This window comes from Brassica napus, chromosome C4, assembly GCF_020379485.1.
Source record: "Brassica napus cultivar Da-Ae chromosome C4, Da-Ae, whole genome shotgun sequence".
Lineage (NCBI taxonomy): Eukaryota > Viridiplantae > Streptophyta > Magnoliopsida > Brassicales > Brassicaceae > Brassica > Brassica napus.
In genome coordinates, this window is record NC_063447.1 from 10,187,901 (window position 1) to 10,212,659 (window position 24,759).

A 24,759-nucleotide genomic window follows, 5' to 3' on the forward strand; every position below is an offset into this window, starting at 1 on the left:
ATGTCGCTTTAGTCTAATCTCATATACTTTATGTCTCGTTAGTTTAATTATTTTCAAAAGGGCAATAATGCCCTTAAAATTGTAATTTTTAAATATAATAAATAATGGGTTCGATCAAGCGGGATCGATCGATCCGAAATTATAAGGTCGAACGGATCGATCGATCATTATGCAGAACAAAAGAAACTCGGAGCATATACTGACTGACCTGGTCCATTTCACTCGATCGCCAAAGGACGATTTCATACAGGTCGACCGATCTCGAATTATAGACCGATTGATCTCGTGCCCAGGTAAGTATTCCAAATCGATTTCCTGGTTTTCTTCGGTTATATCTGGTTTGATTCCCACATGATTTGAACCAACCAAACACGATTTCAACTCTTTAAATTCGATTTCTTTGGGACGAAACCCATAATTTTTCATCTCCTTCACGAACAAAGAGGGAGAAAATCAAAGTCTCAAGTTCATAAACCCTAACTCACTCAATTTCACACTGATTTGGTAGAAATAATGTGAAATTTTTGTGAACATTTTGTGAACAATCAATAGAATATAGAAGACGGCGTGAGAAAAAAGTTACCACGTTTTTTCCGTTTTTTTTTTAATTAAAAAAATCGATTTTTTCAAAATATGAAAGTGAGTATTCTCAAATATTTTGTTTCCATATTTTTAGGAACTGATTTCTTATCCGTAGAATACAGCTAATCTGTAGAGGTTTTTAGAATTATAGTAATGTGTAGATTTTGATTTCTACATGTTTTAGATTTACAGTAAATCTGTAGAAGTCGGTTTCTACGTGTTTTAGATTTATATTAAGACTTATTCTTGGGTTCACCCCCTAGGGTGAACCTGTAGGTTCATCAACCAATATGATTGTGTTATTTCATATTCGATATCTTTTAAAAAAGGAAACAAAATATTGTCAAATTATATTATTTTTTAAAAATTAAAAGGTAAAAATAAATAAATAAAAAATAGTAGTAATTACAAAAGAAAATATTTTTAACGTCATCAGCAAAACATTAAACCTTAAATCCTAATCCCTAAACCCTAAATCCTAAACCCTAAACCCATGGGTAAATCCTAAACTCTAGGATAAATCTTAAACTCTAGGATAAATCTTAAACTCTAAATCAAAATCACTAAACACTAAAACACTCAAGGGTTTAGGGTTTAGGATTTAGGGTTTAGAGTTTTAGGGTTTGTTTTTATTTAGAGTTTAGGATTTATCCAAGCGTTTAGGGTTTAACCAAGGGTTTAGAGTTTACCCAAGGGTTTAGGGTTTCCCTAAGAGTTTAGGTTTACCCAAGGGTTTAAGATTTAAGGTTTAAGGATTAGGATTTAGGGTTTAGTGTTTTGCCGACGACGTTAAAAAGATTTTTTTAATTTTTTTTTCTGTAACTGCTATTTGTTTTTTTACTTTTAATTTTTACCAATATGGATCATTTATTTTGGAGAGTGTCCCCCGAAATGGAGGATCATTACTTTGCTTGGATTCTCTGGTATATATGGAAAGGTAGAAACAATAAAGTTTTTAGCAATTTGGATATGGATCCCATAGATACTCTCAAATTGGCAGAAACGGAATCGTTACTTTGGGCGGAAGCACAAAACTCTCAGACTCAGAGTACGGACCGCACCCAAGTTCCAGTACCTTTGGCAATACCGAGTATACCAGGTAGATGGTGTTTTACGGACGGATCTTGGAAAACAGAGGATAAATATTCAGGGCAAGGATGGTACAGTACCCTGGAAGGTTACGATGGACTAATGGGAGCAAGAATACGAGAGCGAGTCAGTCGCCACTACACACAGAGATAGAGGCTCTCATATGGGCAATGGAATGCATGAGGAATCTTCGACAGTCTTGTGTTACTTTTGCAACGGATTGTGCTCAATTGGTGAAGATGGTTTCAGAACCAGAAGAGTGGCCAGCCTTTGCAAGTTATTTGGAAGACATAAAGTTCTTGAAGAGAAGTTTCAACAGCTCAGAGATCATTCATATACCACGGACACATAACTCAAAGGCGGATAGTCTAGCACGCAGTGCAAGGAAACAACCGTCGTTTGTCGTTCATATGGATGCAGAGTTACCGGGATGGTTCGCAGAGTCTATATGAATCTGTTTTGCTGCTGACAAAAAAAAAAAAAAAAATTAAAAACATAATATAATTTGAAAATATTTTGTTTCCTTTTTTAAAAGATATCGATTTGAAATAATAAAATTCTATTGGCCGGTGAATATAGAGGTTCACCCTAGGGGGTGAAGCCAAGAATAACTCTTTTATTAATGCGTAGATTTTGATTTCTAAAGATTTTAGATCGGTAGGTTAAGCGCGGAATGTGTATTCTAAATATTTTTAGAATACTCTTATTTACGTAGATTATGTATTCTAAACATTGTAGATTCAATGAAAAAAAAATGGATTTCGTTTTCTACTTTGTAGAATGTTATTTCTACTTTATTTAGAACATAATCTGAAAATTATGATTTAAATATTTTTAGAATTGAAAAAAATATCACTAAATTCATATAGGTATTTTATCAATAGTTACTATTTTCTAATTTTTTTTGTTTGTAAAACTATTTATTAAATTTATTTTCAAAAATATTAAATGGTATTATAGGCAAAAATGAGACAAAATATATATTAGTCTAAAAGTACATAATTATCATTATTTTGCTCTAAAAAAAAAACAATTTTCCCAAAATGTTTTTGAGTGTTTCCCGAAAAATTTGGGACTTGGTGTTGAGTTACTCATCACAAATTTTTGAAGACGTTCAACTTCAAGATGTCTGATAACACGAAACTAGTTAGTAAGCAAACTCGAGCTATCGACCGGTTAAAACTGACCGAGTGAACACTAATCCTAAATTGAATGTATGGAGTCTCAGTCAAAAAGGCTAACCAATGCTAGTGTTATAATAAAATAGGAGTATAACAAATTCCGCAGAAACTACCATCTCCTGGCCAGTTACAACAGTTCATACATGGACCAAACTCAACAAGAAAAAGAAAAAAGAGAAACAAACAAACAAAAAGTAAAGAAGATGGCCAAATTTTAAGGAAGAGAAAGAAGATTAGAGGGAGATCTCACATGGTGCGTGAAACGTTCTTCCGCGGCAAATCGCTTCCAGGTTTTCTCCAGCGTACGAGCACAGTGGTGACACTTCCACACCTATTTAAGCCATGATCATTAATTAATACCAGCTGCTTTATAGTGATGAAAAATAAGCGTTGGATAGATGATAGATTTTTTACCAGTCGCATATAAAGGTACGGAGTGTGTTAGAAATCCACCAGCTGCTATGACCCAACGTGTGTGCAGCCGTAGAACCAGCAGTTTCGCGCTTTCTGGCGTGTCGAAGCTCGACCCGTTTGCATTCTTTACAGGCGCAAATTCTTCCTCCCTCAACACCTATAAAGACGAGAATTAATCTTTCACAATTGAACGTATTTATCGGTTTGATGGTTTTCATTAAGAATAACAGAACACAATACCTCGAAGAGTGCAGTTGAAGGAGCATAGGGAAAGCAATCAAATATGAACTGTTCTAGTTTCACTCCCTCTATAGAACCATTTATAGACGGTATCTTCTTCTCTGCCACATGGTAACTGCAAGAGTTTTTGATATCAGATATTATGAATATGTCAAATGTTTTCATACTGCAGGATTGAATTAGAGTGAAAGCATCTCTCACATGCTGTCTTTTTCCAGCCCGTTTGCAACTTGGTTAAGGAAATCCAGAGTGAACATGTGTAAGCACACCTGAAACATACTTGCATCAGGAGAGTAAACACATGCCACTTCCATAACAACACTCACTGTCCTTCCTTGCAGATTTTTAACATAACCAATGCATAAGTTGCATAAAATGGAGCAATCACTAGCAATTATGTCTTAAAATTAACTTATAAGAACTTCAAAACAATGTATAAGAGAGAGGAGTTTACGTTACTCCAGCAAAATTTAAGACGTCCTGTTTGTTGATTAGTTTCAGAAGCCATGGACTCATCAAGCTCTGTGTACTCAACCACGGTCAGAGGCCCGTCTTTTCCCCTCCTTACAAATACTCCAACCTTTTCTTGTGGATATGCCTGTTCTCATACAACAAACTTCTCGATTAAGACTTGACTTTGATTTGTCTTCCGATAAACTAGATGCAAGAAGGTGAAAATTTAATGTAGGATATTGAACATTAGAAAGGTATATGAATACCTTACGGACTACTTTTGCAGCAGAAGCTGCACCTTTGTCGATGAAGTATCCTAGAAAAGTAGGGTCAGCTACTCGAACCTGTTTCCCAAGATTGCCGTTTATTACTCAAATAGCCGAGAAGAATTGACAAAGTACTCCGAATAAAGACTAGAAATCACTGAAAGAGCTACCAGAACATTGTCAACACCATAGCAATCCACATACTTTATCCCCCTGGAAGCCATATCTTCTAATAACCCTGAATATTTTAGAGCTGGACAAACATATATAATGTTTCGGATCAGAATCGGAAAATGTTGAAAATACTATTTCCGATAACTAGAGCAGGAGGACTAGAGGATACTTACCTGCATAAACTCCCCCGTTCCCATCTGGAGCCTTGGCTAGCTAGTCACAAAGAATTGAAATTCATAAGACCAGTGTTTTAAGAATAGAAAGTAACTGACTATAAACACCAATAGCCGGCGTGTAAGTAGCTTGTTTACACATACACTGAAAGGTGTCTCCATGATAAACTTTCCATCCTTTGTAATGCAAGGTAGGGTTCCTTGTTGGAAAAATGTGACCTGCAGAGAGTGGGATCGATATTAGTGTCCTCACAAAAAGAGGAAACAGTAGACATGAACGAAAACGATACGACTAAGAAGAACCCTCTTACTTGATCTGGCTCAAGGCCAAAATACTTGTGACTCTCGAAGAATTTTTGTGTTGGTTCGTGAGTAAATGGACTGGTCATTATATACCACTGTATTGCAACTGGGCGAGTTGGACCTGCTGCAGGCAACATGTCATGTGAAACAAGGTTCAGAAATGGTATAGTTGTGCGGATAAATAGTATGGTGGAGTTATGAACTTTACCCTCACTCATTGCCTGAGCAGCAAGCCTTTGGACACATAAGATCCTCTCAGCTTGAATCTGGAAAAGTGACTTCCCAGATGGCAGTCCGATATCTAAGATGATAAAACTACTATGATAAGGTAATAACAGAAACCAGAAACAGTAAAACAAGTCATGTTATATAATATCGCTCAAACAGGAGAAGCTGAACTTGCAAAGCCAATTTTCAACAGTATATAGAAGATGGACAGCAAAACACAGAACTAAAAAATGAGAAATACTCACTATAACACCCTTTGGGATCTGAACTTCCAAGTCTTGTTCCCTGCAATTATTATTTTTATAACTAGATCATTTCATGAGAACGTTATTCACATGGACGTACTGACAAACACTACATTGAAAACAAGCAACTAATATCTACTCAAACGTAGCTTTTACCCCCTACATCTCGTTCAACTGGTCAACTCACAATATGGATGACAGACACTCCCATACGGATATTCCGAAGGTACATTAAATGTTAAAGCAAATGGGAAAAGAAGATTACAGGATCGTATAAAGTATCCTTGAGGTCACGTGATAACCATTCTTTTTCGTTATTAGGTGCTTAGATATCTAGAAGAAGGCACCGACGGGTAAGCTTTTTTTTTTAAAGCACTCGTGATTACTTTCAAATAAAGCCTTTATGGCCTCAACCCACAATTATAAAAAAAAAAACATGTCAGACCCCAGCTTAAGCAATTATTGAGTAGGTAGCAAGCATCATTCCAACATCATTTCAGCCATAATGCGACCCATTCCAACCATAATCCGAATATCATTAAAATCTACTCAACCAATCTTTAGTGATTAGTACTTACTTAGAACTAATCCAAGACAAATCAGATCAATGTTTTATTTCTAAAGCAACATAAGACTCAAGAAAATAATAAGATGCAAGTAATGATTAAAGTAACCTGTCCACCAGATAAAAGCACCACACCCAATTTGCCTTCATAGATAGCCTTCAACCCCATCTTCCACCATTTTTCTTTGTCTTCCTTTCTTCTTTCCTCCACCGTCGACACACAACTCTCCGGCGGCGCCTCGATCGCCGCCGCTGGCAACCCTAACGAGGTCAAAAACAGAGCTCAAATTCAAATCTCCATATAATGCGTGTGAAAGAGGCTGAAACAATTTGATTAAATTAAGATAAAAACAGAAGTTGATAAGTAAAACCTTGAGAGTTAAGTGAGCATCTGATGATCCGATCTATTCTTGGAAGATCCAAATTCTACAAGGACGGAAACGGATCACGCTTAAAACAATCCAACCAAAATGCGAAATCGAGCCAAATGTTCATTCACACCAAGCAATATATAATCCGATTCACCTCGATTTCAGTGACGAGGAGGTGACGCTCTTTCGGTGAGAGCTCTTCCCAGAGAGCGAAAACATCTTCCTGTCCGTAGTCCTTGAGCCTCTCCACTAGCTCCTGATGAGGTGACGCCATCGGCGGAGGAGGTGTCAGCGTCGTCGTCACGTCCGCGGTTTTAATCTCTGTCTCCGTCGTTGGCTCCTCCATCGTCGTCGTCTATCGAACGTAAATCTCAAGTCTAGAGGATTTTATAGTACCGAAGAGAAGAGAGACGATGAATCAAAAATTAATCAACGTGTTAATAGTATTTGTAAATGACCATAATACCCTCCTTCAGTCCGTCGACATGATCTCCTTCAAAGTCAAAGTCCTCCGACAATTTGTTGGCCTAACCCTCCATTTGGCTCCGCAGGTTCCGGCCCATTAGAATTAACTTGCATATATCCTTTTGATAAATATCAAGCTTCATGTATTTGTCCAAATTTGATGAATTTTTAACGCATATTTTTTGAGATCCTCATTTCAATTCCAGTGGTATTTACTCACGCATTTGGAGAAGGCCACATGGGAGGTTCAGCTAAACCATATCAGCTCCAACAAGTCAGCTAACTCTGATTTAATATCACTGGGCAGATTGTGAAACAAGGAAGAAACAGATGCTTGTTGGCACTTGTTTTATCGAACTGGGATTGTCTTAAACTTAACTGCCTGCTTGCAAGTTACAACTATTTCAACATTTGTGTTCACTGTAGCTATTCCATGAGATTCTTCAGCTTCCTGACATTTGTGCCCACAATCTCAGCCTTTTTTTGAAGAACTGCAGTATTGGCTGCACCATAAATGTTCATGAGATTGGTATCCGAATGCTTGTATATTTAAACATGAAAACATTTTTTTTAAGAAAAATATCAAAACATTTGTTCCTACTAATATTGTAGGTTATGTTTTGAAAGGAAGGTTAATGAAGCGCTCACCACAGATGTGATACCCAACTTGCTGACAGTCTTTGGAAGTCCACCCAACAGATATGCAATGGATAATGTCTATTGTTCCTTGTGTTATGGGCTTCAATAAAATTCGGCTCAGCATGGTTACGTTGCTTATAGTGACTCTTGAAAGTAGTGAGTTGAATCTTGTGTATTGCTCCTAAAGCCTCTATGTTTCATTAATGTTTCTATATAGTCCGGATAACACCCGAATTTTAATTAAAAATTGACAGATTAAATAAGTTATTAAAAAAAAATCTAAGTCAACGATGATGATGGCGATTTACATAGACTGATCAGATTTGAAATGGTATATTGTTCTTCTTTTCTATAAGTTTCAACAGCTATAAAAGATAGTTATGGTTGTCACGTCGTACCTCATACTAAATTGACTATTTTCTTTTTGTTGGAACCGAAAATTATTAGATTCCCTACGGCCTACTACCATCATATGTCTGAAATCTATATACCAAAATTACTAGAGACACCTGAAATTTTTGACTGAATTGTAACCCGTTTCTTAGCAAGCTATGTTGGTGATTCCCACGTTCTAAAGGGAGGATTCTACCAAAATTAAACATCATCATCTCGAATCGAGTTACAATCCAATTCAAGACCAGTTCACTGAAAATAGATAAATTAAAATTAGTTAACTAAACATAGGAGATAACATGTTTAATATTGCATGTTGATTTGTTTAACCTTATTTTCATGTCATGAATATAATATAGATATTAGATAGAAGACTCGCCCGTCTGGATCCATGTATTTAAAAAGTTGTTAAATTGAAAAAGTAACTTTCTTCTAAGATATTATATTGTAATTTTATAAGATTTTCTAATTCTTTTTTAGAATATGCGGTCACCAGTAATAATTGTGTAATGAAGTTGATGTTCTTTCCTAGCTATAAAAATACAAAAAATGGATGGATACACTAGGCTTTTCCAAAGTCAAAGTTGTGAACAGATCAAATCAAATAGAATTCCCTTTTAAAAATTTACTCCAAGTGGTATAATCCACTTGGGGGTGAGCATTTTATCCATTAAATTTGATTCGTTTTATTATTCGTTTCGATTCGATCCAAAAATTCCAGATATCCGTAAACTTTTGAAGTAAAGCAAATACTAAAAATCAATATCCGTTAAAATCGAAGCAAATCACAAATATTAAAATTTTGAGAAGCGGATATCCGATCCGATCCGGCAATATATAAATACATGTATATCTTGATTATATTTAAAGTTTTTAATGTATAAAATTATATAATTATTATTCTAACGTATGATTTAATAAATTCTATTCACATTATTACTTATATAAAAGTATTACATAAAAGGAAGATAAAACATTCTGACAATTATAATTTTTTCTTAAGTTTTGTGTTATTATAATTGTTAACTAAGTTCAAAAAATTTACAAAAGATGTAGATTCACTACTTCTTTTAATTTTTATCATATATATCATGCAAAAGAATATTTTACAAAACAAATTTGTATCAACATTTTAAAATTATTTGTATTAATCAAAACATATTCGTAAATATCCGCAAATATCTATTTATTTTCCGGATATCAATTTTTCGAACATCCGTATTTTTCCGAAACAAAACAAATCGAAAAATTAGATATCTATAACATACGAAGCAAATCATAAATACTTTTAAAAACCTGGATATCCTGTCCATGCCAGGCCTATAATCCACAGTGACGTAGCCACTCTTTACACTCTTCCGTGGATTTCACAACCAGACGTTGACTCTTCCACCATATAATCTTCACACCAAAAACATTTCTCCTCCACTTGCATACGATGATAATTATATGGCGATCATTTACAACCGTTGGATCCCACGGAGCGCTTCATTACTTCTCGTCTTTCTCTTGCTCCACTCCGTACCGTATGGATCAGGTCAGCCCACACCGCCTGTTCCCCAAACGAGAGCCAGCGACCCGGTTGTTATAGTGATAACGGTCTTGTTCTTCGTTATCTTCAGCATGGTCTTCGGCTCCATCTTCTGCCGCCGAAGCTCCGTGTACTCGAGGCCTTCGGTTTTTGGACTCACCGACGCAGATGCTGCAGTCGGCGTTGTCAGGATCAGGAGGTCGGCGGCGCGTGGACTCGAACCGGAGGTGATAGAGTCGTTCCCGACGTTTATCTACTCGGACGTGAAGGCGGTGAGGATCGGAAAAGGCGGTGTCGAGTGTGCGGTTTGTCTCTGCGAGTTTGAGGATGAGGAAACGCTACGTTTGATGCCGCCTTGTTGCCACGTGTTCCACGCTGATTGCGTAGACGTCTGGCTCTCGGAACGTTCCACGTGTCCTCTCTGTAGAGCTGATCTTGTCCAGAAACAGGGTGACGGTGGGAGCGACTTGAGTTCGGATCCGGGTACGGTTTCGTCGGGTTCGGATCCTGAGAGAGGGGGTTTGGAAGCTTCCGACAGGCATTTGCTGGACGGCGTGACGTGGACCAATAGTAACAACATAACGCCTCGGTCAAAGTCAACGGGTTTAGCCAGCTGGAGTATAACCGGTCTTTTGTTCCCGAGGTCTCACTCGACCGGACATTCGCTGGTTCAACCGGTTGGAGATCTCGACCGGTTTACACTGAGGTTACCGGATGATGTACATAGGCAGCTGATGAAGACGAGGACGATAAGAAACGTGACGTTACCTCAGGCGAGGAGTTCACGGAGCGGTTACAGAAGCGGTAGTGTCGGGAGCGGGACAGGCGGCGTGTTCTCGTACGGTCGGAAGAATCATAATCACAACCGACGGCTGCATTCTCTTTCTTTCTCCTTCTCCTTCCGGAGTGGTTCCGTACGGTCTACTTTCGGTGGAGATACGGTGGCTCCGCCGAAGAATTTTCCGGCGGCTAATGAATCTGGTGAACGGTCTTTCGAACGGCTCCGACCTGATGAGCGGGTGTAAATAAGATTCTTGAATGTTCTGCCTTTTTATTGCTTCTTACCATGACCAAAAAACATGACAAATATATTTTTTGTTGAAAAAGTTTCCTTTGATAATCATCATGTTTCTTCTTTTTTTTTTTTTCTCTTTTTTGTAACTGGCATTCATAATAATCATCAGGTTTCTAAAACAAAAACATTGTATGTGTGTGAGATTGTTAATATTTGAAGTGTATGTATTATACAATGAGCGAGAGCTTTCCTCAAGCTTAGTTCACCAATACATAATGAAAAAAGCATTTCAAGAAATATGATGAGATATTCAGTTCGTTTCATTACAAACATGTTGAAGTTCAGATAACTGCAACCAGAACCAAGCCAAAGTAACTACGATTCTATGGCAAGAGCTTCTATTTTCTAGCTATAGCCTATATGATGATCACATTGTGACCTGATACCAATTTGAATTTTCAAAGGTTCTTTTTTGGAAAGTTAACACTAACTTTCTTGTTTACCATTTATAACATTTACTAGGTAGTAATACGCCATGTGCGCTGAATGAAATAATTTATTGGATTATTTATTGTACGTTATACTAACATATTTGTTGTCTATCTTTTTATGGGAGTGAACATTCATATATCTGTTTGAATTCAGTTAATAAATTCGGATTTTTTATTTTTAGAGTTAGAAATTTAAATCGTATTCACATATTTACAAATTTTGGTTTGAATTTGGTTCGAATCATTGGTTTGATTCGGATTCGAGTTCGGATTCGAGTTCAGTACCCATTTTAATGATGTATTTAAAAAAATCAAGTATACTTAAATCCTCAAAATCCAAAAATAAAATAATATAAAACATAAAAAAATTAATAATGTAAGACAAACAATTTAAACTTACATAATAATAAGTTCAATTTATATATTTGGATGGAGAATAAATATTTTCAGTATTTTAAGCATTTTATGTTATTTTTATACACTATGTTGATAATTTTTAGATATTTTCATATTTTTAAATATCTAATAGATATCAAAATTTTAAATAATTACCATATTTAAGTATATAATTGTGATTTAGATATTTTTGGTATTCCAAGCATTTTAGTTTGGATCAGATTTGGGTTTGATTATCTGAATATTAAACTTTTAGATCCATATGAGTAATTAATCAGTTTTATTTTGTGTTTAGTATTACTTTCAAATCTAGTTCGGTTTGGTTCTTCGAATCCATATATATATTTTTTTTTTTGATAACCCTGGTATCCGAAGACCTCGTAAGGCTCCGACTATCAACCAAAGACCGTCCACCGGAGCTAAGCCGGGGAGCCCGCCGAGGTCTCCAGGAGGGCTGGTGATCACCCCATTTAAATCCCACCAGTGGCCAGCGTAATTGGAAGTGTCCGTATTGGGCCCGAAGGCCCTCAAGAGCAACATCCGCCAGCGGGACTCGAACCCATGACTTCCCAGGTCGAGGATCGCCACTGGACCACTAACGCGTGGTTGAATCCATATATTTTATCCAAACTTACTTTCTTCTACGAATATAAAGCAAAATAAAATAAATGTAAAAAAAATATTATAGGCTTATTTAAAAAATATAATTATTGGACCATAATTTAAGAATACTAATAAAAATGTATGGACGTCGTGTCAATATTATTGGGCATGTTTCAAAATTGACGTAGTCTATAACCAATATTGTTTATTTTCTTATAAAACTTTTTTGGTACATATAATAAAAACACGATAAAATCAAGTGAAAAATGATATAATTGCGTGGAAAATAATGTGATCTCTTCACTAAACATTTTAATTATATTTTTCAATTGATTCACGAATTTTCTTTTATTTTAAAACTTTTTTGATTTCTTATTATTTTTAACAATATGATTATGTTTCTAATTCTTTGTCTGATATGAAAACTTCGTAAAAAAATAATATTTGGCTAAACTACAAATTTGACTTTGTGTGTGGTGTTTTTCACCTCAGTTTCCTTAATTTATAACCAATCATAATTATTTATTTCCTTCGTGTGCATAAACCTCAACCATGGCTAAGTTCGGTAAGATACGAAACTTTCAATCTATAAAACATTTCCATTACAGCATTTTAATTGATGCAAATTGTAATGATTTTTTAATTTCTTTCTTTGAAAATGATATTATTCATTAGTTGTGCGAATAGAATTTCAGTTCACTAATACAAAGGTTAAAAATGCAGGAACTAAAAATGACATGATTTTGAAAAAATTAGTGCGAACGCATTAAATTATATGCGGTAGAGTTAAAAAAAGTTAGTATGTGAACGCATTAATTGTTAAATGACTGTGAAACCGACACGTAAGCATACTCAAATTGAAATCCATGTGAAGCTGCCACGTGGCAAATATAGTGTGAACACATAAATGATAAATGCTTTTCTTTTAATATATATAGGGGATGTCAAATTTCGAAATGTATTTTGGGAAAATTATAGTACAATATTTATTCAGGAATTGATGATTAAGAAAAAAGAGTAAAACATATATTGGCTAGTATTCAATACGAAGAAATATGTGTAACTCAATATAACCCACAATATAACTCAATATAAACTTATAAATCCAAATTCTTATACCAATATCAAAAGTTTAAATGAAAATAAAACAAAATTATCAAAATTTTAATCTATTTCAGCACAAAAATATTATACTTAATTTAAGAGAAGTAAACACAATCTAATACTCCTTCCGTTCCTTAAAGATACATATTCTAGAGAAAAAAATTATTTTTAAAAGATTTATTTTTTACATTTTCAATGCATGTTTTATTAAGTAATTGCAAACTTCAAAAATCTTAATTGCACTAATTGATTTTTTATTGACTTAAAATTGTGGAAAGAATATAAACACAAAAAATTATGTAAAATTAATGTGTTTTATTGAAATGTGTGAAAAAACTAGAATATGGATTTTTTAGGAACAAATAGAGTATATCTAACTGATGACCAAATCGACATGATATTATATATTTAAATTACAAATATAATTAAAATAACATAATATTATTTAAAATAAATTATACATATAGATTACAAAATAAAGTTAATTATTAATAATTTTTATTATATGACTATTTTGTAATATATCGTGCATGATTACGAAAAGATCATGTTTACGAATACGTTACTATGTTATCCATATCAATCATTACCGTATGTAATAAGTGTCACGTGTCACTAGAGGAGTGGTTGATACCTAATTAAATTAAATTTACCCCAGGAAATTTCATGTTTGAGAAAATTCAATTTTTTTTCTTGAATCTTTATTGACAGTTGGCATTTCCTAAGATATTCAATGGTTTGAGGAATTACTCGAAGATTTATACAGAAACCAACAAATTGGTCAAACAGATACTATATAAACTGTAAGAAGATTTTGCATTCTTTTACAACACAGTAGGTAATAAATATCTCATTAGTCATCATTATACATCAATTTAAGAAGATTTTGTATTCTTTTACAATTTGGTTTATGCCAAACTAATTTTGTTTTTGCATATCAACTTATTCACTATATGCAATGTTTGATATAAAAATCGAGTAGCCACAAGTTTTGAGCCCTCGTAATTTTGTTTATCTATAAATCTAGAAAAAGAAAATAAAAAATGAATTGTTAAACTATCTCGAAGCAGTAGATATGCCGGCGGACGATATGCCACAGCCAGGATTCGAGACAAATGAAAGCGACCTAGCCATCATGGTGGTAACGGCTCTAACCTTCTCCATCTTCATCGTGGGTTTGGCTTCGGTTTGCTATCGCTGGACCGCTCGCAGGTTTTACACGGACGAGCAATCCGTAAACCTGTCTACACACCCCGAACATGAACTCCGGACCGTGAGGAGGGGTACGACGAGGCGTGGGATCGACGCAGCGATCGTGGAATCGTTTCAGACGTTTCTATACTCTGAGGTGAAGGAGCAGAGGATTGGTAAAGGCGGGGTCGAGTGTGTGGTGTGTCTTTGTGAGTTCCAAGACGATGATAGGCTGAGTTTGATGCCTAATTGTTGTCACGTGTATCATGCTGATTGCGTAAGTGTCTGGCTCTCTGATCACTCCACGTGTCCGCTCTGCCGTGTGGATCTTGTCTTCCAACAGGGTCAGGGAAGCGACCCGGATCCTGAACTAGGAGTTGTAGATACTACAGAAGCGCGTTTGTCTGAAAGTATGATGTGGACTAATAGAAGCAGACCACTTCGGTCTAGGTCGATGAGATTGCCCCATTGCCGAGTCTCTGATATATCATTATCGAGATCTCATTCGACCGGACATTGTGTGGCTGAACCGGTGGAGAATTTGGACCGGTTTACACTCCGGTTACCAGATGGTGTACGGAGGAGACTGATAAAGAAGACGCTGGTGAGAAGCTCGTGTGGTTTGTACAGAAGCAGAAGTGTCGGAAGCAGAAGCAAGAGGAGTGTGTTCTCAGAACAATGGTGTAACTATAAGAACCATCGGCGGATACATTCGATGACTCTCTCCTTCACTGATCATCTTCGTGTATGGTTGGCAGGAGATGTGGTGGCTCCGCCGAACAGTGAGCAGTCATCTAGAGAACTCCGACCAGATGATCTAGTGTAAGAATGCCAACTTTTAAGTGTGTTTTTGTTGCAACATTTTGTTTGCTGCCATTTGTATTTGAACATGACAATTTTAGAGAAAAAAAGGAAAACAAATGGAAATATTAAATGTCAGAAGTGGGATTTGAACCCACGCCCTCTTTCGAAGACCAGAACTTGAGTCTGGCGCCTTAGACCACTCGGCCATCCTGACATTTGTGAGTGTTGATGATGATATGTTAATTGTAATGTACGTTCTTAACCTTCAACTGATGCAAAATGTCAAGCGCATACAATTCTCATGAAAACTAATCAATCTATCAGTATGGGAACTGTAGAATAGTGTAACAACATCTTATGATCTATCTTTGGTGTGTGGAACATGCTGAGTGAAGGAGAGGGTTTAAACTTGTGTTAAGTGCCGACTCGAAACACCTAAGAGTGTATATGTAAATGGCTGAGATATAAAAAGCCATATCCTCCTGGTCGTTTTTTAAACTGAGATTTGATATGAGACTGTAACATTATCAGCTAGTCAAGAGAGAAATAAAGAGAAAACTCAATTGTCAAGATCAGAGCTCAAGTTCTTGAGCGGTTCTAGTGGATTGCGACCAGACCCAGTGAGAATAGTACTCCCTCACATTTGAGGAAGTCCGAGTAAACAAGCTTTCGTGTCTAGTTGTTTTATTTTCGTACTTTGTTCTTCAATCAATTTGCAAATCTGACTAGATTCAATCTAAAGAATCTTAACAGGAACAAACCAAGGCACCAAGTCTATTAAATATCACTCATACAAACTACAAAAGAATAATATCAAAACAATGTTTAGCTACTAAAAAAAATTAATCAATCAGTAATGTCGAAACAAAGCTTAGCCTCATCCCAAGGACCATTAATCTCAAACTTATACTCCTGCATCCTTATCAACCAATAAGGGCACACAACATTAACAACAACCACAAGCACAAGAAACAGAACAAAGAAGAGCCTATGCAGCGCATAAACAGAGTAGAGCGTCAAACCCATCAACGCAAACGAGAAGCCCAAATGCAACCCAAACGAGAACTTCTTGATGCAGTAAGCAACAAGAGGAGCAAACAGAAACACTTGGAGCGAGAAGAGCATCACAGCGAACACATGTCCCCTCGAAGGAAGCCTCGAAGCAACAAACACCGACGCAACAACCGAAGCGTTAACCGATATACAGCTCGTCAAACTCGGACTCTTCAACGCTCCGGGGGCTCTGATCGTGGACCCGGAGTAATCGTGCAAGAAGAGATGGAGCAAGAGGAGGGACACAGTCACGGCCCAGATCGAATCAGAGCTTATCGATCTCGTCAGCGTCTGGTAGACGGGAGCTAACACGTAGAGTCCTGTAGTGAAGAACGTGATGTTGATTACGTAGCGCAGGAGGAGGCGCAGAGAGAGCATTTTCTCTTCGGTTAGGAGGAGGACCAAGAAGCCTAGCGCTAGGAGGGAGAGATCGAGGAGGAGGAGGGAGCTTTCGTCGAGAGATGATTGGAGAGTGTGGAACCAGACGAGGACGACGAGGGCGACGATGCAGAGGTATTGGGAGATTGAGACTGAGTCTTTCATCACTTTGAGTAAGTCGCGGCGGACGACGTTGGCGTTCATTACCATTTCCTCGAGGAAGGTTTCGTCGGTGTAGTTGTCGTCGTATCCGATCTGCATCCCTCCGTAGGCTACTTTGCGCCATTTGGGTCTGGGAGGAGGAGGAGGAGGAGAGTTTCCGGCGAGGTAATTGTCCATTTGGGGGATTCTCCAGTGAGCGTGTGTCGAAGAAGCGATTAATGGAGAGGAAGAAAAGAAGATCTTGCGAATTTGTGTCGCGTTTTGTAATAAGAGAAAGTATAGGGGAGTTATTTGAAATAAAGCTTTAACATCTGTTCGTGTTCTGTCTTAGCTTAGACTAATTCAGATTCTTATGCATTTGTGGGTCCAAACACAACGGGCCTTTACAAGCTAAACCCATTAGGTAGGCTTTATTTTCAGATAATACTGTTTAAAGGTTATGTGAATTTCAGTCTGGTAACCGTAAAAGGTACCTAGACAACTACTACCTTCCTAAGGTCTTGTTGTTCTAATAGGAGATACTCATAAAAGTTGAGATGTTTCATTGATTATATGCTTTTTGTGTGGATTCTGATACTTGGGTTGGTATGTCAATAGCATTAAGTACAGCTTAGAGTATAAATACAAGTAAGCTTTGGGTGTTTTCCCTGTTACATTAGTATACAGAAAAGGTGTTACTAACTGAGAATTATCGGTTAACTCATGTTGCTTCGATCAAGTTTTAAGAATAAGCATTGATTATTTTAGTCGAGAAAAGATAGCTAAACATGAGATCTAGTCAAAATACATGTCAAGCAGATCTGTAAACTCGATGGCTGAGACAGTATCTCACTAAACAGAAGAAACATATAAAATAAGGTTGTTGATTAAAGCAGAGCATCTCTCAAAACTCAAAACGCAAGTGATCAATCAAAATATGAGGCTTTCAAACGGAATAATCAATTATCGGTTCAGTCTTCTTCTTCATCATCGTCTTCATCTTCCTCCTCAGATGCTTCCTTCAGCCACTGTATGAACGTCTCACACTGCTGCAGGTAAACTTTGTCAGCTTCGTCAGCGCCCGCTTTCTCTTCAGCCCATCTCATTATCGCATCTTCCTGCACCACATCTTTCTCATACAGAACATGCAGAATCTGAGCAAACAAAGGGCCCAACTCCTTGGCAGTTTCCTGACACATCTCTTCAAACTTCATTATCACTTCTATTTGTTCATCGGTTTGCTTTACATAGAACCCAAGAAGTCCCTTCCACTTCGCAATGATACTCGAGGCGGTTTTGTATAGCTCACTAGCAGAGCTATGTGGAGTATCAACAGCCAGTTTCATCATAGAGTAGAATATTGCTCCAGCACAATCCGCTGATTCCATGTTGTATGACAACCTGAGTGAGTTAATCTCCAAAACTCCAAGTTCCACTTTGATACCCTCCTCAACGGCCCTTAAGAAGGTACCTTCAACTTCTTTCTCAAAGTAACCATAGTCATCACACGGATCATTCACATCAGTGTTGATACTATCAGCATCAGATTTCAACTCTCCAGAAGTCGGGACAACACTTTCGTCCTCCATGTCATCATAATCATCCATGGCCTGAGTGATCTCAGCGAGTTTATCCTCAGGGATTGGTGCAACAGAATGCTTCCACTCCTCATCGTGAGCCCCTTCACATACTTCCCATATGTAACCTGCTCCATCAGGACCAAGCTCAGATCCTTTGGACTCCATTTCCAAACTTAAACCAGACAAACGATCTGCAGTCCCGCTGCTACTGTCAGCATATTCCAGCTCCTCATCGCTGTCTTCCTTCATCGGCTGTTGAAGCAACGAAACCTTTGAATACGCAGGTACAACAAAGTCCCTCCCAACCACAACCTTGAAAGACAGAACAACACCAGGTTCCAAAACCGCCCCTGCTCTGATTCTCACCCCATCACAGACAATAGCGTTCCTTATCTCACACCCATCTTCAATCGTAACATTGTTCCAAATGTAAGACCCTTCAATCACCACGTTCGACCCAATAGAACATCCATTCCCAATAACCGAGTTCAAGATCCTATCCCCATTCCCAATCTTTGTCCCATAACCAACAACAGTGGAAGCCCCAACAACAGCAGAACGTGACTGAACCACATCACAAGCCCTGTATATCCCTTGTCTCCCAAGCTTTACAGGACGGTTCCCACCAAAATTGATATCCGGCACATAAGGATACGTCCACCTCTGGATTATATCCTTACTAACAGTATCATAGCTTCTAAAATTATCAACCCTAGCAGCATAACTCGAGCCAATCTCATGAGTGAAGATCTTATACCCCATAATATCATCAACAAGCACACCTTTCACAAAATGACGCCGCAAATGCTGGTAATCAAAGTTATCCTCAAAGAGACTAAGCACCTCAGGAGAACATATATCAATGTAGCAATCCTGCATATCGTTATACAGCAAAACAGATGGATTACTCTCCATCAACGACTTATCCAAGCAAACACTCCCTCTCGCGTGATCAACCTTATCCTCCTCGTAATGAAGAAGCTGCTTCGTTAACGGATCAACGGCGATGAAGAGCTGATCAGTCCCTAGCCTCGACTGATGCGTGATCAAGGAAGGTTTCGACTTCTTGATAACCATCGTCATGATGGCTTTCTCGTCTCTCTTCTTCCTCTCCCTATGTTCTTGAATCAAATCCGCGAGCGGCATGTTGCTCACGGTGTCCCCGCTGACGAGGACGAAGTCGCCTTGGATCTGAGACGTCTCCGTCTGCTGCTCGTAGATGTAACGCAAGGCGTCTCCGGCGCTGATCGATTTGTGAGATTCGATCGTCCTCACTACCAAGTTCGGGTGCGTGCGCCACTCGGAGGTTTCGAGGTAATCGATGATTTGCGTCGAGTGAGCGCAGCAGAAGACGAAAACCTCCTCGATTCCGGCGGATTCGAGCCAGGCCAAGGTGTAATCGATCATCGGGACGTTTACGAGGGGTAAGAGTACCTTGGGGCGTTCTAGGGTTACGGGACGGAACTTGGTGGTGAAGCTGTCGGCGAGGAGGATGGCTTGGAGACGTTGACGGCTCTGCTCCTCGGAGTCGTCGGAAACTCTAGCGCCGCCTTTCTTCTGAGCACCCATCTCTTGAATCCGATATCGCCTCTCTCACTGTTCGATTCGATTGGAGATTCTCGCGATGATTCGATGAAAACCTAAAACCCTCCCCGAGTCTAGTGATAAAAACTGAAGCTCGAATAGAGAGATGAGGGTTAAATGGGCTCTTTTTGAGAAATGTCAAGGTCCTATTTGCAAATTTATCATTTTATGTATTTTCACGGCTAAAGTATTTTAAGAAATAGTAATCAACCTTATACGGTCTAATGATTCCACAACCAAATGCTTTCATAGCTCAGTTGGTTAGAGCACCCGTTTAGTAAGCGGGAGGTCTTGAGTTCAACTCTCAATGAAAGCATATATGTTTATTTTTTGGATTTTTTTTGCATTGCATACAACTTTCCCGAAACTATATTAACGCTTCAAAGTTTTGATTATTGACAAAAAGGAGGACCGAGATTCAACAGTCTTTATTACAGACAGCTAGAGTTCTTCATTACAGAGATTCCGTTAATGTTTTTGGCTATTGAGTGGTACGTGCTGAGACATAATAGACACTGGGGATGATTGGTTGGGGCTGTAGATGCTCTGGACAGCCAAAATTTAGTCTACAGCTATATATATGTCAACCAATCGAGCTTTGCTTTCCTTAAAAAACTCACAGCAAAAAAATCTCTGTAAAATTAAAATATGGCTGTAGAGAGCTTTATTTCTAGAACAAAAAATTAGTGCTTTAGAAATTTACAACAAGGAAAGCTACAGCAAATATATCTACAGATTAAATTCTACAGCAAAAAATATAAAGTTACGGCACTTACCAATCATCCCCCTATGTTCCAATCCACGCTGGACTGGATTATAGTTTTGATAGAAAAGGATAATTACAGGTTCATGAATAATGCGTAAATGGATGTCATAAGTAGAAGATGGTACTTGAAGAATATATAAGCAGCTAAATGACATGCGTGCAATGGCGGTTGAAACCACAATTGTGAAAACCCATCCGCTTCTTCTGTCTGCACAAGCCGGTGTCAATGTAATTAACGAGTAACATATCATCGCGAGGGTAACACTTGGATGCCTTTAAAAGTCCATAGAGAGACACCCAAAAATGTTACAAATATTTTTATGGGCTTAAGAAGCCCATTTGGGGGAATTGCTTCGGTTAAGCATGAGTATAGTAGACAAGATCCCAAAAAATATCTAAAAGCTCTAGTATGAATCCACAAGAGTGGTCGTCCCACAAAACACCACCACGAGCCATGTAATGATCAAATATCTAATTGCACTAAGCTCGATGCACGCCAGCCATTTTTCACGTGTCCATATTCATATTTAAATAATACTACATTACAATATAAACCGCGTTCGTATCTGATACAGATATAGGCGTAGAAAAATACGCACATGAATCGGTTTGTGTATTATACAAAATGCTGGTCTAATACGTCTGCGGTTCAACGTCTATATAAACGTTTTGACAAAAGAAACCAAACAAACAAACAAAACATAGCTCAAGTATGGACCTCAAACTCAAGCCAAGCTTCTTCTTCTCCTCTTTTATTCTCATCTTTCTTCTCAATAGTTTTGATTCCGGATCAGCATCTACTCCCAAATGCATATCCACCGAGAGACAAGCTCTTCTCACCTTCAAACAATCACTTACCGATCTTTCCGGTCGGCTCTCTTCTTGGTCCGGACAAGACTGCTGCAACTGGACTGGTGTTCTCTGCGACGCCCGGACCGGCCACGTCGTCAATATTGATCTCAGAAACCCGAGTCAAGCAGTGAACTCCGATGAGTATAAAAGAGGTTGCTTGCGGGGTAAGATCCATCAGTCTCTGACCCGTCTCAAGTTCTTGAGCTACCTTGACTTGAGTTCAAACGACTTCAACGGCCTGGTGATCCCTGAGTTCATCGGACACATCGTTACTCTGAGGTATTTGAATCTTTCTTCCTCATCGTTTTCCGGTGAAGTTCCTGCGAGTCTTGGGAGCTTGTCGAAGCTGGAGTTTCTTGACCTGTACGCTGAGTCGTTTAGTGACTCTGGTCCGTTTGCTTTGCGCGCAAGCGACCTCAAGTGGCTGCCTTCTTCACTGACTTACCTCAACATGGGGTATGTGAATCTAAGCGGCGCCGGTGAAACCTGGTTACAGGACTTCATTAGACTCACGAAGCTGAAGGAGTTGCATTTGTTCAACTGTGAGATCAAGAACTTACCTCTCTCCTTGCCTTCATCTGCGAATCTGAAACTCCTTGAAGTTCTTGACTTGTCTGAAAACTCTCTGAGCTCGCCCATACCCAACTGGCTCTTTGATCTCACCAGCCTCAGAAAGCTGTTCCTCAGATGGGATTTTCTCCAGGGATCAATACCTTCCGGATTCAAGAACCTCAAGCTTCTAGAGACACTAGATCTGTCTAATAATCTGGGACTCACGGGAGAAGTTCCATCGGTTCTTGGAGAGCTTCCTCAACTGAAGTATCTAGACCTCTCTGCAAACGAACTCAACGGTCAAGTCAACGGCTTTCTAGACGCCTCTTCCAAAACCAAATACAACAGCTTGGTCTTTCTCGATCTCAGCTCCAACAAGATAGCTGGGACATTGCCTGAGTCTCTCGGAGCGTTGAGGAATCTACAGATTCTTGATCTTTCATCCAACTCCTTCACGGGTTCGATCCCTTCTTCGATAGGAAACATGTTGTCACTCAAGAAACTTGATCTTTCTTTCAACGCCATGAACGGGAACATCCCGGAAACCTTGGGGAAGCTTGCGGAGCTTGTGGATCTAGACTTGATGGCCAACACATGGGAAGGTGTTCTCCTGAAGTCTCATTTCGCCAATCTCAGAAGCCTGAAAAGCCTCCGTCTAACAACTGAACCAAACAGATCTCTCGTCTTTAAGGTGCCGTCCACATGGGTTCCTCCTTTCAGACTGGAGCTGATCAACATCGAGAACTGCCAGATCGGCCCTAAGTTCCCAATGTGGCTTCAAGTACAAACCAAACTCAACTCTGTCACACTCAGGAACACTGGTATTGCAGACACAATACCACACAGCTGGTTCTCCGGTATAGCTTCCAATGTAACGTACCTGATTCTAGCAGACAACAGAATCAAAGGCACATTACCTCAAAACCTTGCGTTCCCTAATTTAAACACCATCGACTTAAGCTCCAACAGCTTCCAAGGCCCTTTCCCTCTCTGGAAAACAAAAGCAACAGAGCTTCGTCTTTACGAGAACAACTTCTCAGGTCCTCTTCCACTCAACATTAACGTCTTGATGCCGAGAATGGAAAAGCTATACCTCTTTCACAACAGCTTCACCGGATCAATCCCGTCGTCTCTATGCGAAGTCTCCGGACTCCAGATCCTCTCACTAAGAAACAACCGTTTCTCCGGTAGCTTCCCGAACTGCTGGCACCGTTCCTTCATGCTTTACGGAATCGACGTCTCTGAGAACAGCTTATCAGGCGAGATACCAGCCTCTCTCGGCGCGTTACCTTCTCTCAGCGTCTTGCTTCTGAACCAGAACGCATTGCGAGGTGAAATCCCAGACACGCTTCAGAACTGCTCTGGTCTTACAAACATTGATCTCGGAGGAAACAAGCTGACTGGTAAAGTGCCGTCGTGGCTGAGTAAGCTGTCTTCTCTCTTCATGCTTCGCCTCCAAAGTAACTCCTTAGACGGTCAAATCCCAGATGGTCTCTGCAGGGCTCCCAATCTACACATTCTTGATCTCTCGGGAAACAAAGTCTCAGGCCCGGTTCCAAAATGCATCAGCAACCTCACAGCCATTGCTCGCGGAACAACAAACTTCGAGGTGTTTCAGAACCTTGTCTTCGTCGTCACAAGAGCTCGTAAATACCAAGAGACTGTCAACAGCATAAATCTTTCTGGAAACAACTTGAGCGGAGAGATCCCAGCGGAGATCTTGGACCTCTCTTACCTCCGGATCTTGAATTTATCAAGAAACTCCATGGCGGGAAGGATTCCCGGGGGGATTTCGAAACTTGGTCGGTTGGAGACGCTTGATCTATCGAGGAACAGGTTGTCTGGTGCCATTCCTGAGAGCTTGGCAGCGATATCTTCTCTGCAGAAGCTGAATCTATCGTACAATAAGCTGGAAGGGAGGATACCGATGCTTCTGAAGTTTGAAGATCCGTCCGTTTACATTGGAAATGAGTTACTCTGTGGGAAACCACTTCCTAAAAAATGTCCGCAAGACGTTAATAGGAGAATGTTGTAGTAACAACATACGGTAGTGGTACTAAGAAGTGGCTTACGAAGATAATGTACCTGATGATTCCCAAATAATAATAAAATTATCAGCTCTAAGCTGATCAAGTTGTATCCACTTACAGGAACTTGGCCACTGAAGACAAATCAATCGGATAAACAATGACATTTTCAGAATTTTTTTTGTAGATTTGCCAACTTGGTCTAGAGCATGAAAAGTGAAGATCTTGAAGAAATCTGAAGACTTACTTTCCATTAAGTCCCAGTGGGAAGCCAGCAAGCACAGCAGAGGAGCCAAACGCTATGAGAGAGAGTCTACCCCCAACTGGCTCCGAGATCCTGGTCCAATGTCCCTAAGGTTGAAGCAAAAACTCACACTAGTTAATTACTCCCTACAATTAGATAGACAAGGGCAGAAGAAGTGAAGAACACACAATATAAAGAAACCAACTTACCTACCCTATGTAAAGATGGAAATAACACAATCATCAATCAATACGTTTCTCACATATGTGACAGTGACCATTCGCTTGAAAATAGTATACAGGATCAGACAAGTAACGGCATATCAACCCATATTCAAAAGAGTTAAAGAAGTTCAAACCAATAACATTAAACTCGAGGTGGAAAAGGAATCAATCACAGCAAGAAGAACCACTTACACGCTGCTCAGCAAATACTCTGAGCTAGATGATCCCAAAATTTTCTCACCGTAAGCACTCAATCCACACCATGGATGTGTACAACAGAGCTACTAGCTCCAAGGCCCAACGTTAATATTGTAAAAAAGAGAGGATTTTTCTCCTATTTCTAAGGCCGTAAAGCTCTCTTTAATCCAAAGTTTATGTTTTTGAAATTGTTCTTCCACATAACGTTCGTAAGTCTAGGATCGTTATTCACCAATCGACAATC

The 24,759-nt window shown here is 38.8% G+C and overlaps 6 protein-coding genes and 2 non-coding genes across 12 annotated transcripts; 4 read left to right on the top strand and 4 right to left on the bottom strand.

Moving 5' to 3' along the window:
* Positions 1 to 1,488: 1,488 nt before the first annotated feature.
* LOC125585423 (UDP-N-acetylglucosamine diphosphorylase 2-like) lies at positions 1,489 to 6,696 on the bottom strand. 5 transcript variants are annotated; one of them, XM_048754448.1, is made up of 16 exons: positions 6,439 to 6,696; positions 6,285 to 6,339; positions 6,023 to 6,174; positions 5,349 to 5,388; positions 5,084 to 5,176; positions 4,884 to 4,996; positions 4,717 to 4,791; positions 4,573 to 4,612; positions 4,396 to 4,478; positions 4,226 to 4,303; positions 3,961 to 4,104; positions 3,708 to 3,775; positions 3,507 to 3,621; positions 3,267 to 3,423; positions 3,103 to 3,183; positions 1,489 to 2,136 (listed from the first exon to the last, which is right to left on the bottom strand). In XM_048754448.1, exons 1-16 carry the CDS (start codon positions 6,628 to 6,630, stop codon positions 2,078 to 2,080), a joined length of 1,545 nt encoding a protein of 514 aa, XP_048610405.1. In that variant the 5' UTR covers positions 6,631 to 6,696; the 3' UTR covers positions 1,489 to 2,077. The 5 variants fall into 5 exon arrangements, with proteins under 5 accessions (XP_048610405.1, XP_048610406.1, XP_048610404.1 ...); XM_048754449.1 differs by having other exon boundaries at positions 1,489 to 2,133; positions 4,884 to 4,999; XM_048754447.1 differs by having other exon boundaries at positions 4,884 to 4,999.
* Positions 6,697 to 8,890: 2,194 nt separating this feature from the next.
* On the top strand, positions 8,891 to 10,650 carry LOC125585102 (E3 ubiquitin-protein ligase ATL9-like). The gene has a single exon (XM_048753531.1). The coding sequence runs from the start codon at positions 9,231 to 9,233 to the stop codon at positions 10,335 to 10,337; it is 1,107 nt and encodes a 368-aa protein (XP_048609488.1). The 5' UTR covers positions 8,891 to 9,230; the 3' UTR covers positions 10,338 to 10,650.
* Positions 10,651 to 13,677: 3,027 nt separating this feature from the next.
* Positions 13,678 to 15,108, top strand: LOC125585103 (RING-H2 finger protein ATL38-like). The gene has a single exon (XM_048753532.1). The coding sequence runs from the start codon at positions 13,997 to 13,999 to the stop codon at positions 14,936 to 14,938; it is 942 nt and encodes a 313-aa protein (XP_048609489.1). The 5' UTR covers positions 13,678 to 13,996; the 3' UTR covers positions 14,939 to 15,108.
* TRNAL-CAA lies at positions 15,047 to 15,130 on the bottom strand. The gene has a single exon. It is a non-coding gene; the product is annotated as a tRNA-Leu (tRNA).
* Positions 15,131 to 15,667: 537 nt separating this feature from the next.
* Positions 15,668 to 17,021, bottom strand: LOC106386068 (phosphatidylinositol N-acetylglucosaminyltransferase subunit C). Its single transcript, XM_013825961.3, has one exon. It carries the CDS (start codon positions 16,684 to 16,686, stop codon positions 15,763 to 15,765), a length of 924 nt encoding a protein of 307 aa, XP_013681415.1. The 5' UTR covers positions 16,687 to 17,021; the 3' UTR covers positions 15,668 to 15,762.
* A 207-nt stretch (positions 17,022 to 17,228) lies between these two features.
* Positions 17,229 to 19,787, bottom strand: LOC125585105 (translation initiation factor eIF-2B subunit epsilon-like). Its single transcript, XM_048753534.1, has one exon. It carries the CDS (start codon positions 19,635 to 19,637, stop codon positions 17,460 to 17,462), a length of 2,178 nt encoding a protein of 725 aa, XP_048609491.1. The 5' UTR covers positions 19,638 to 19,787; the 3' UTR covers positions 17,229 to 17,459.
* Positions 19,788 to 19,894: 107 nt separating this feature from the next.
* On the top strand, positions 19,895 to 19,968 carry TRNAT-AGU. The gene has a single exon. It is a non-coding gene; the product is annotated as a tRNA-Thr (tRNA).
* A 1,001-nt stretch (positions 19,969 to 20,969) lies between these two features.
* Positions 20,970 to 23,965, top strand: LOC125585104 (receptor-like protein EIX1). Its single transcript, XM_048753533.1, has one exon. The coding sequence runs from the start codon at positions 21,131 to 21,133 to the stop codon at positions 23,855 to 23,857; it is 2,727 nt and encodes a 908-aa protein (XP_048609490.1). The 5' UTR covers positions 20,970 to 21,130; the 3' UTR covers positions 23,858 to 23,965.
* Positions 23,966 to 24,759: the final 794 nt, after the last annotated feature.

Coding starts and splice junctions, on each gene's coding strand:
- LOC125585423 (XM_048754447.1), bottom strand. CDS start 6,630: ATGGAGGAGCCAACGACGGAGACAGAGATTAAAACCGCGGACGTGACG. Junction 4,613..4,716: donor TCATGGAGACACCTTTCAGT/GTATGTGTAAAC, acceptor CTTTGTGACTAG/CTAGCCAAGGCTCCAGATGG. Junction 4,105..4,225: donor CTGCAAAAGTAGTCCGTAAG/GTATTCATATAC, acceptor GTATGAGAACAG/GCATATCCACAAGAAAAGGT.
- LOC125585102 (XM_048753531.1), top strand. CDS start 9,231: ATGGCGATCATTTACAACCGTTGGATCCCACGGAGCGCTTCATTACTT.
- LOC125585103 (XM_048753532.1), top strand. CDS start 13,997: ATGCCGGCGGACGATATGCCACAGCCAGGATTCGAGACAAATGAAAGC.
- LOC106386068 (XM_013825961.3), bottom strand. CDS start 16,686: ATGGACAATTACCTCGCCGGAAACTCTCCTCCTCCTCCTCCTCCCAGA.
- LOC125585105 (XM_048753534.1), bottom strand. CDS start 19,637: ATGGGTGCTCAGAAGAAAGGCGGCGCTAGAGTTTCCGACGACTCCGAG.
- LOC125585104 (XM_048753533.1), top strand. CDS start 21,131: ATGGACCTCAAACTCAAGCCAAGCTTCTTCTTCTCCTCTTTTATTCTC.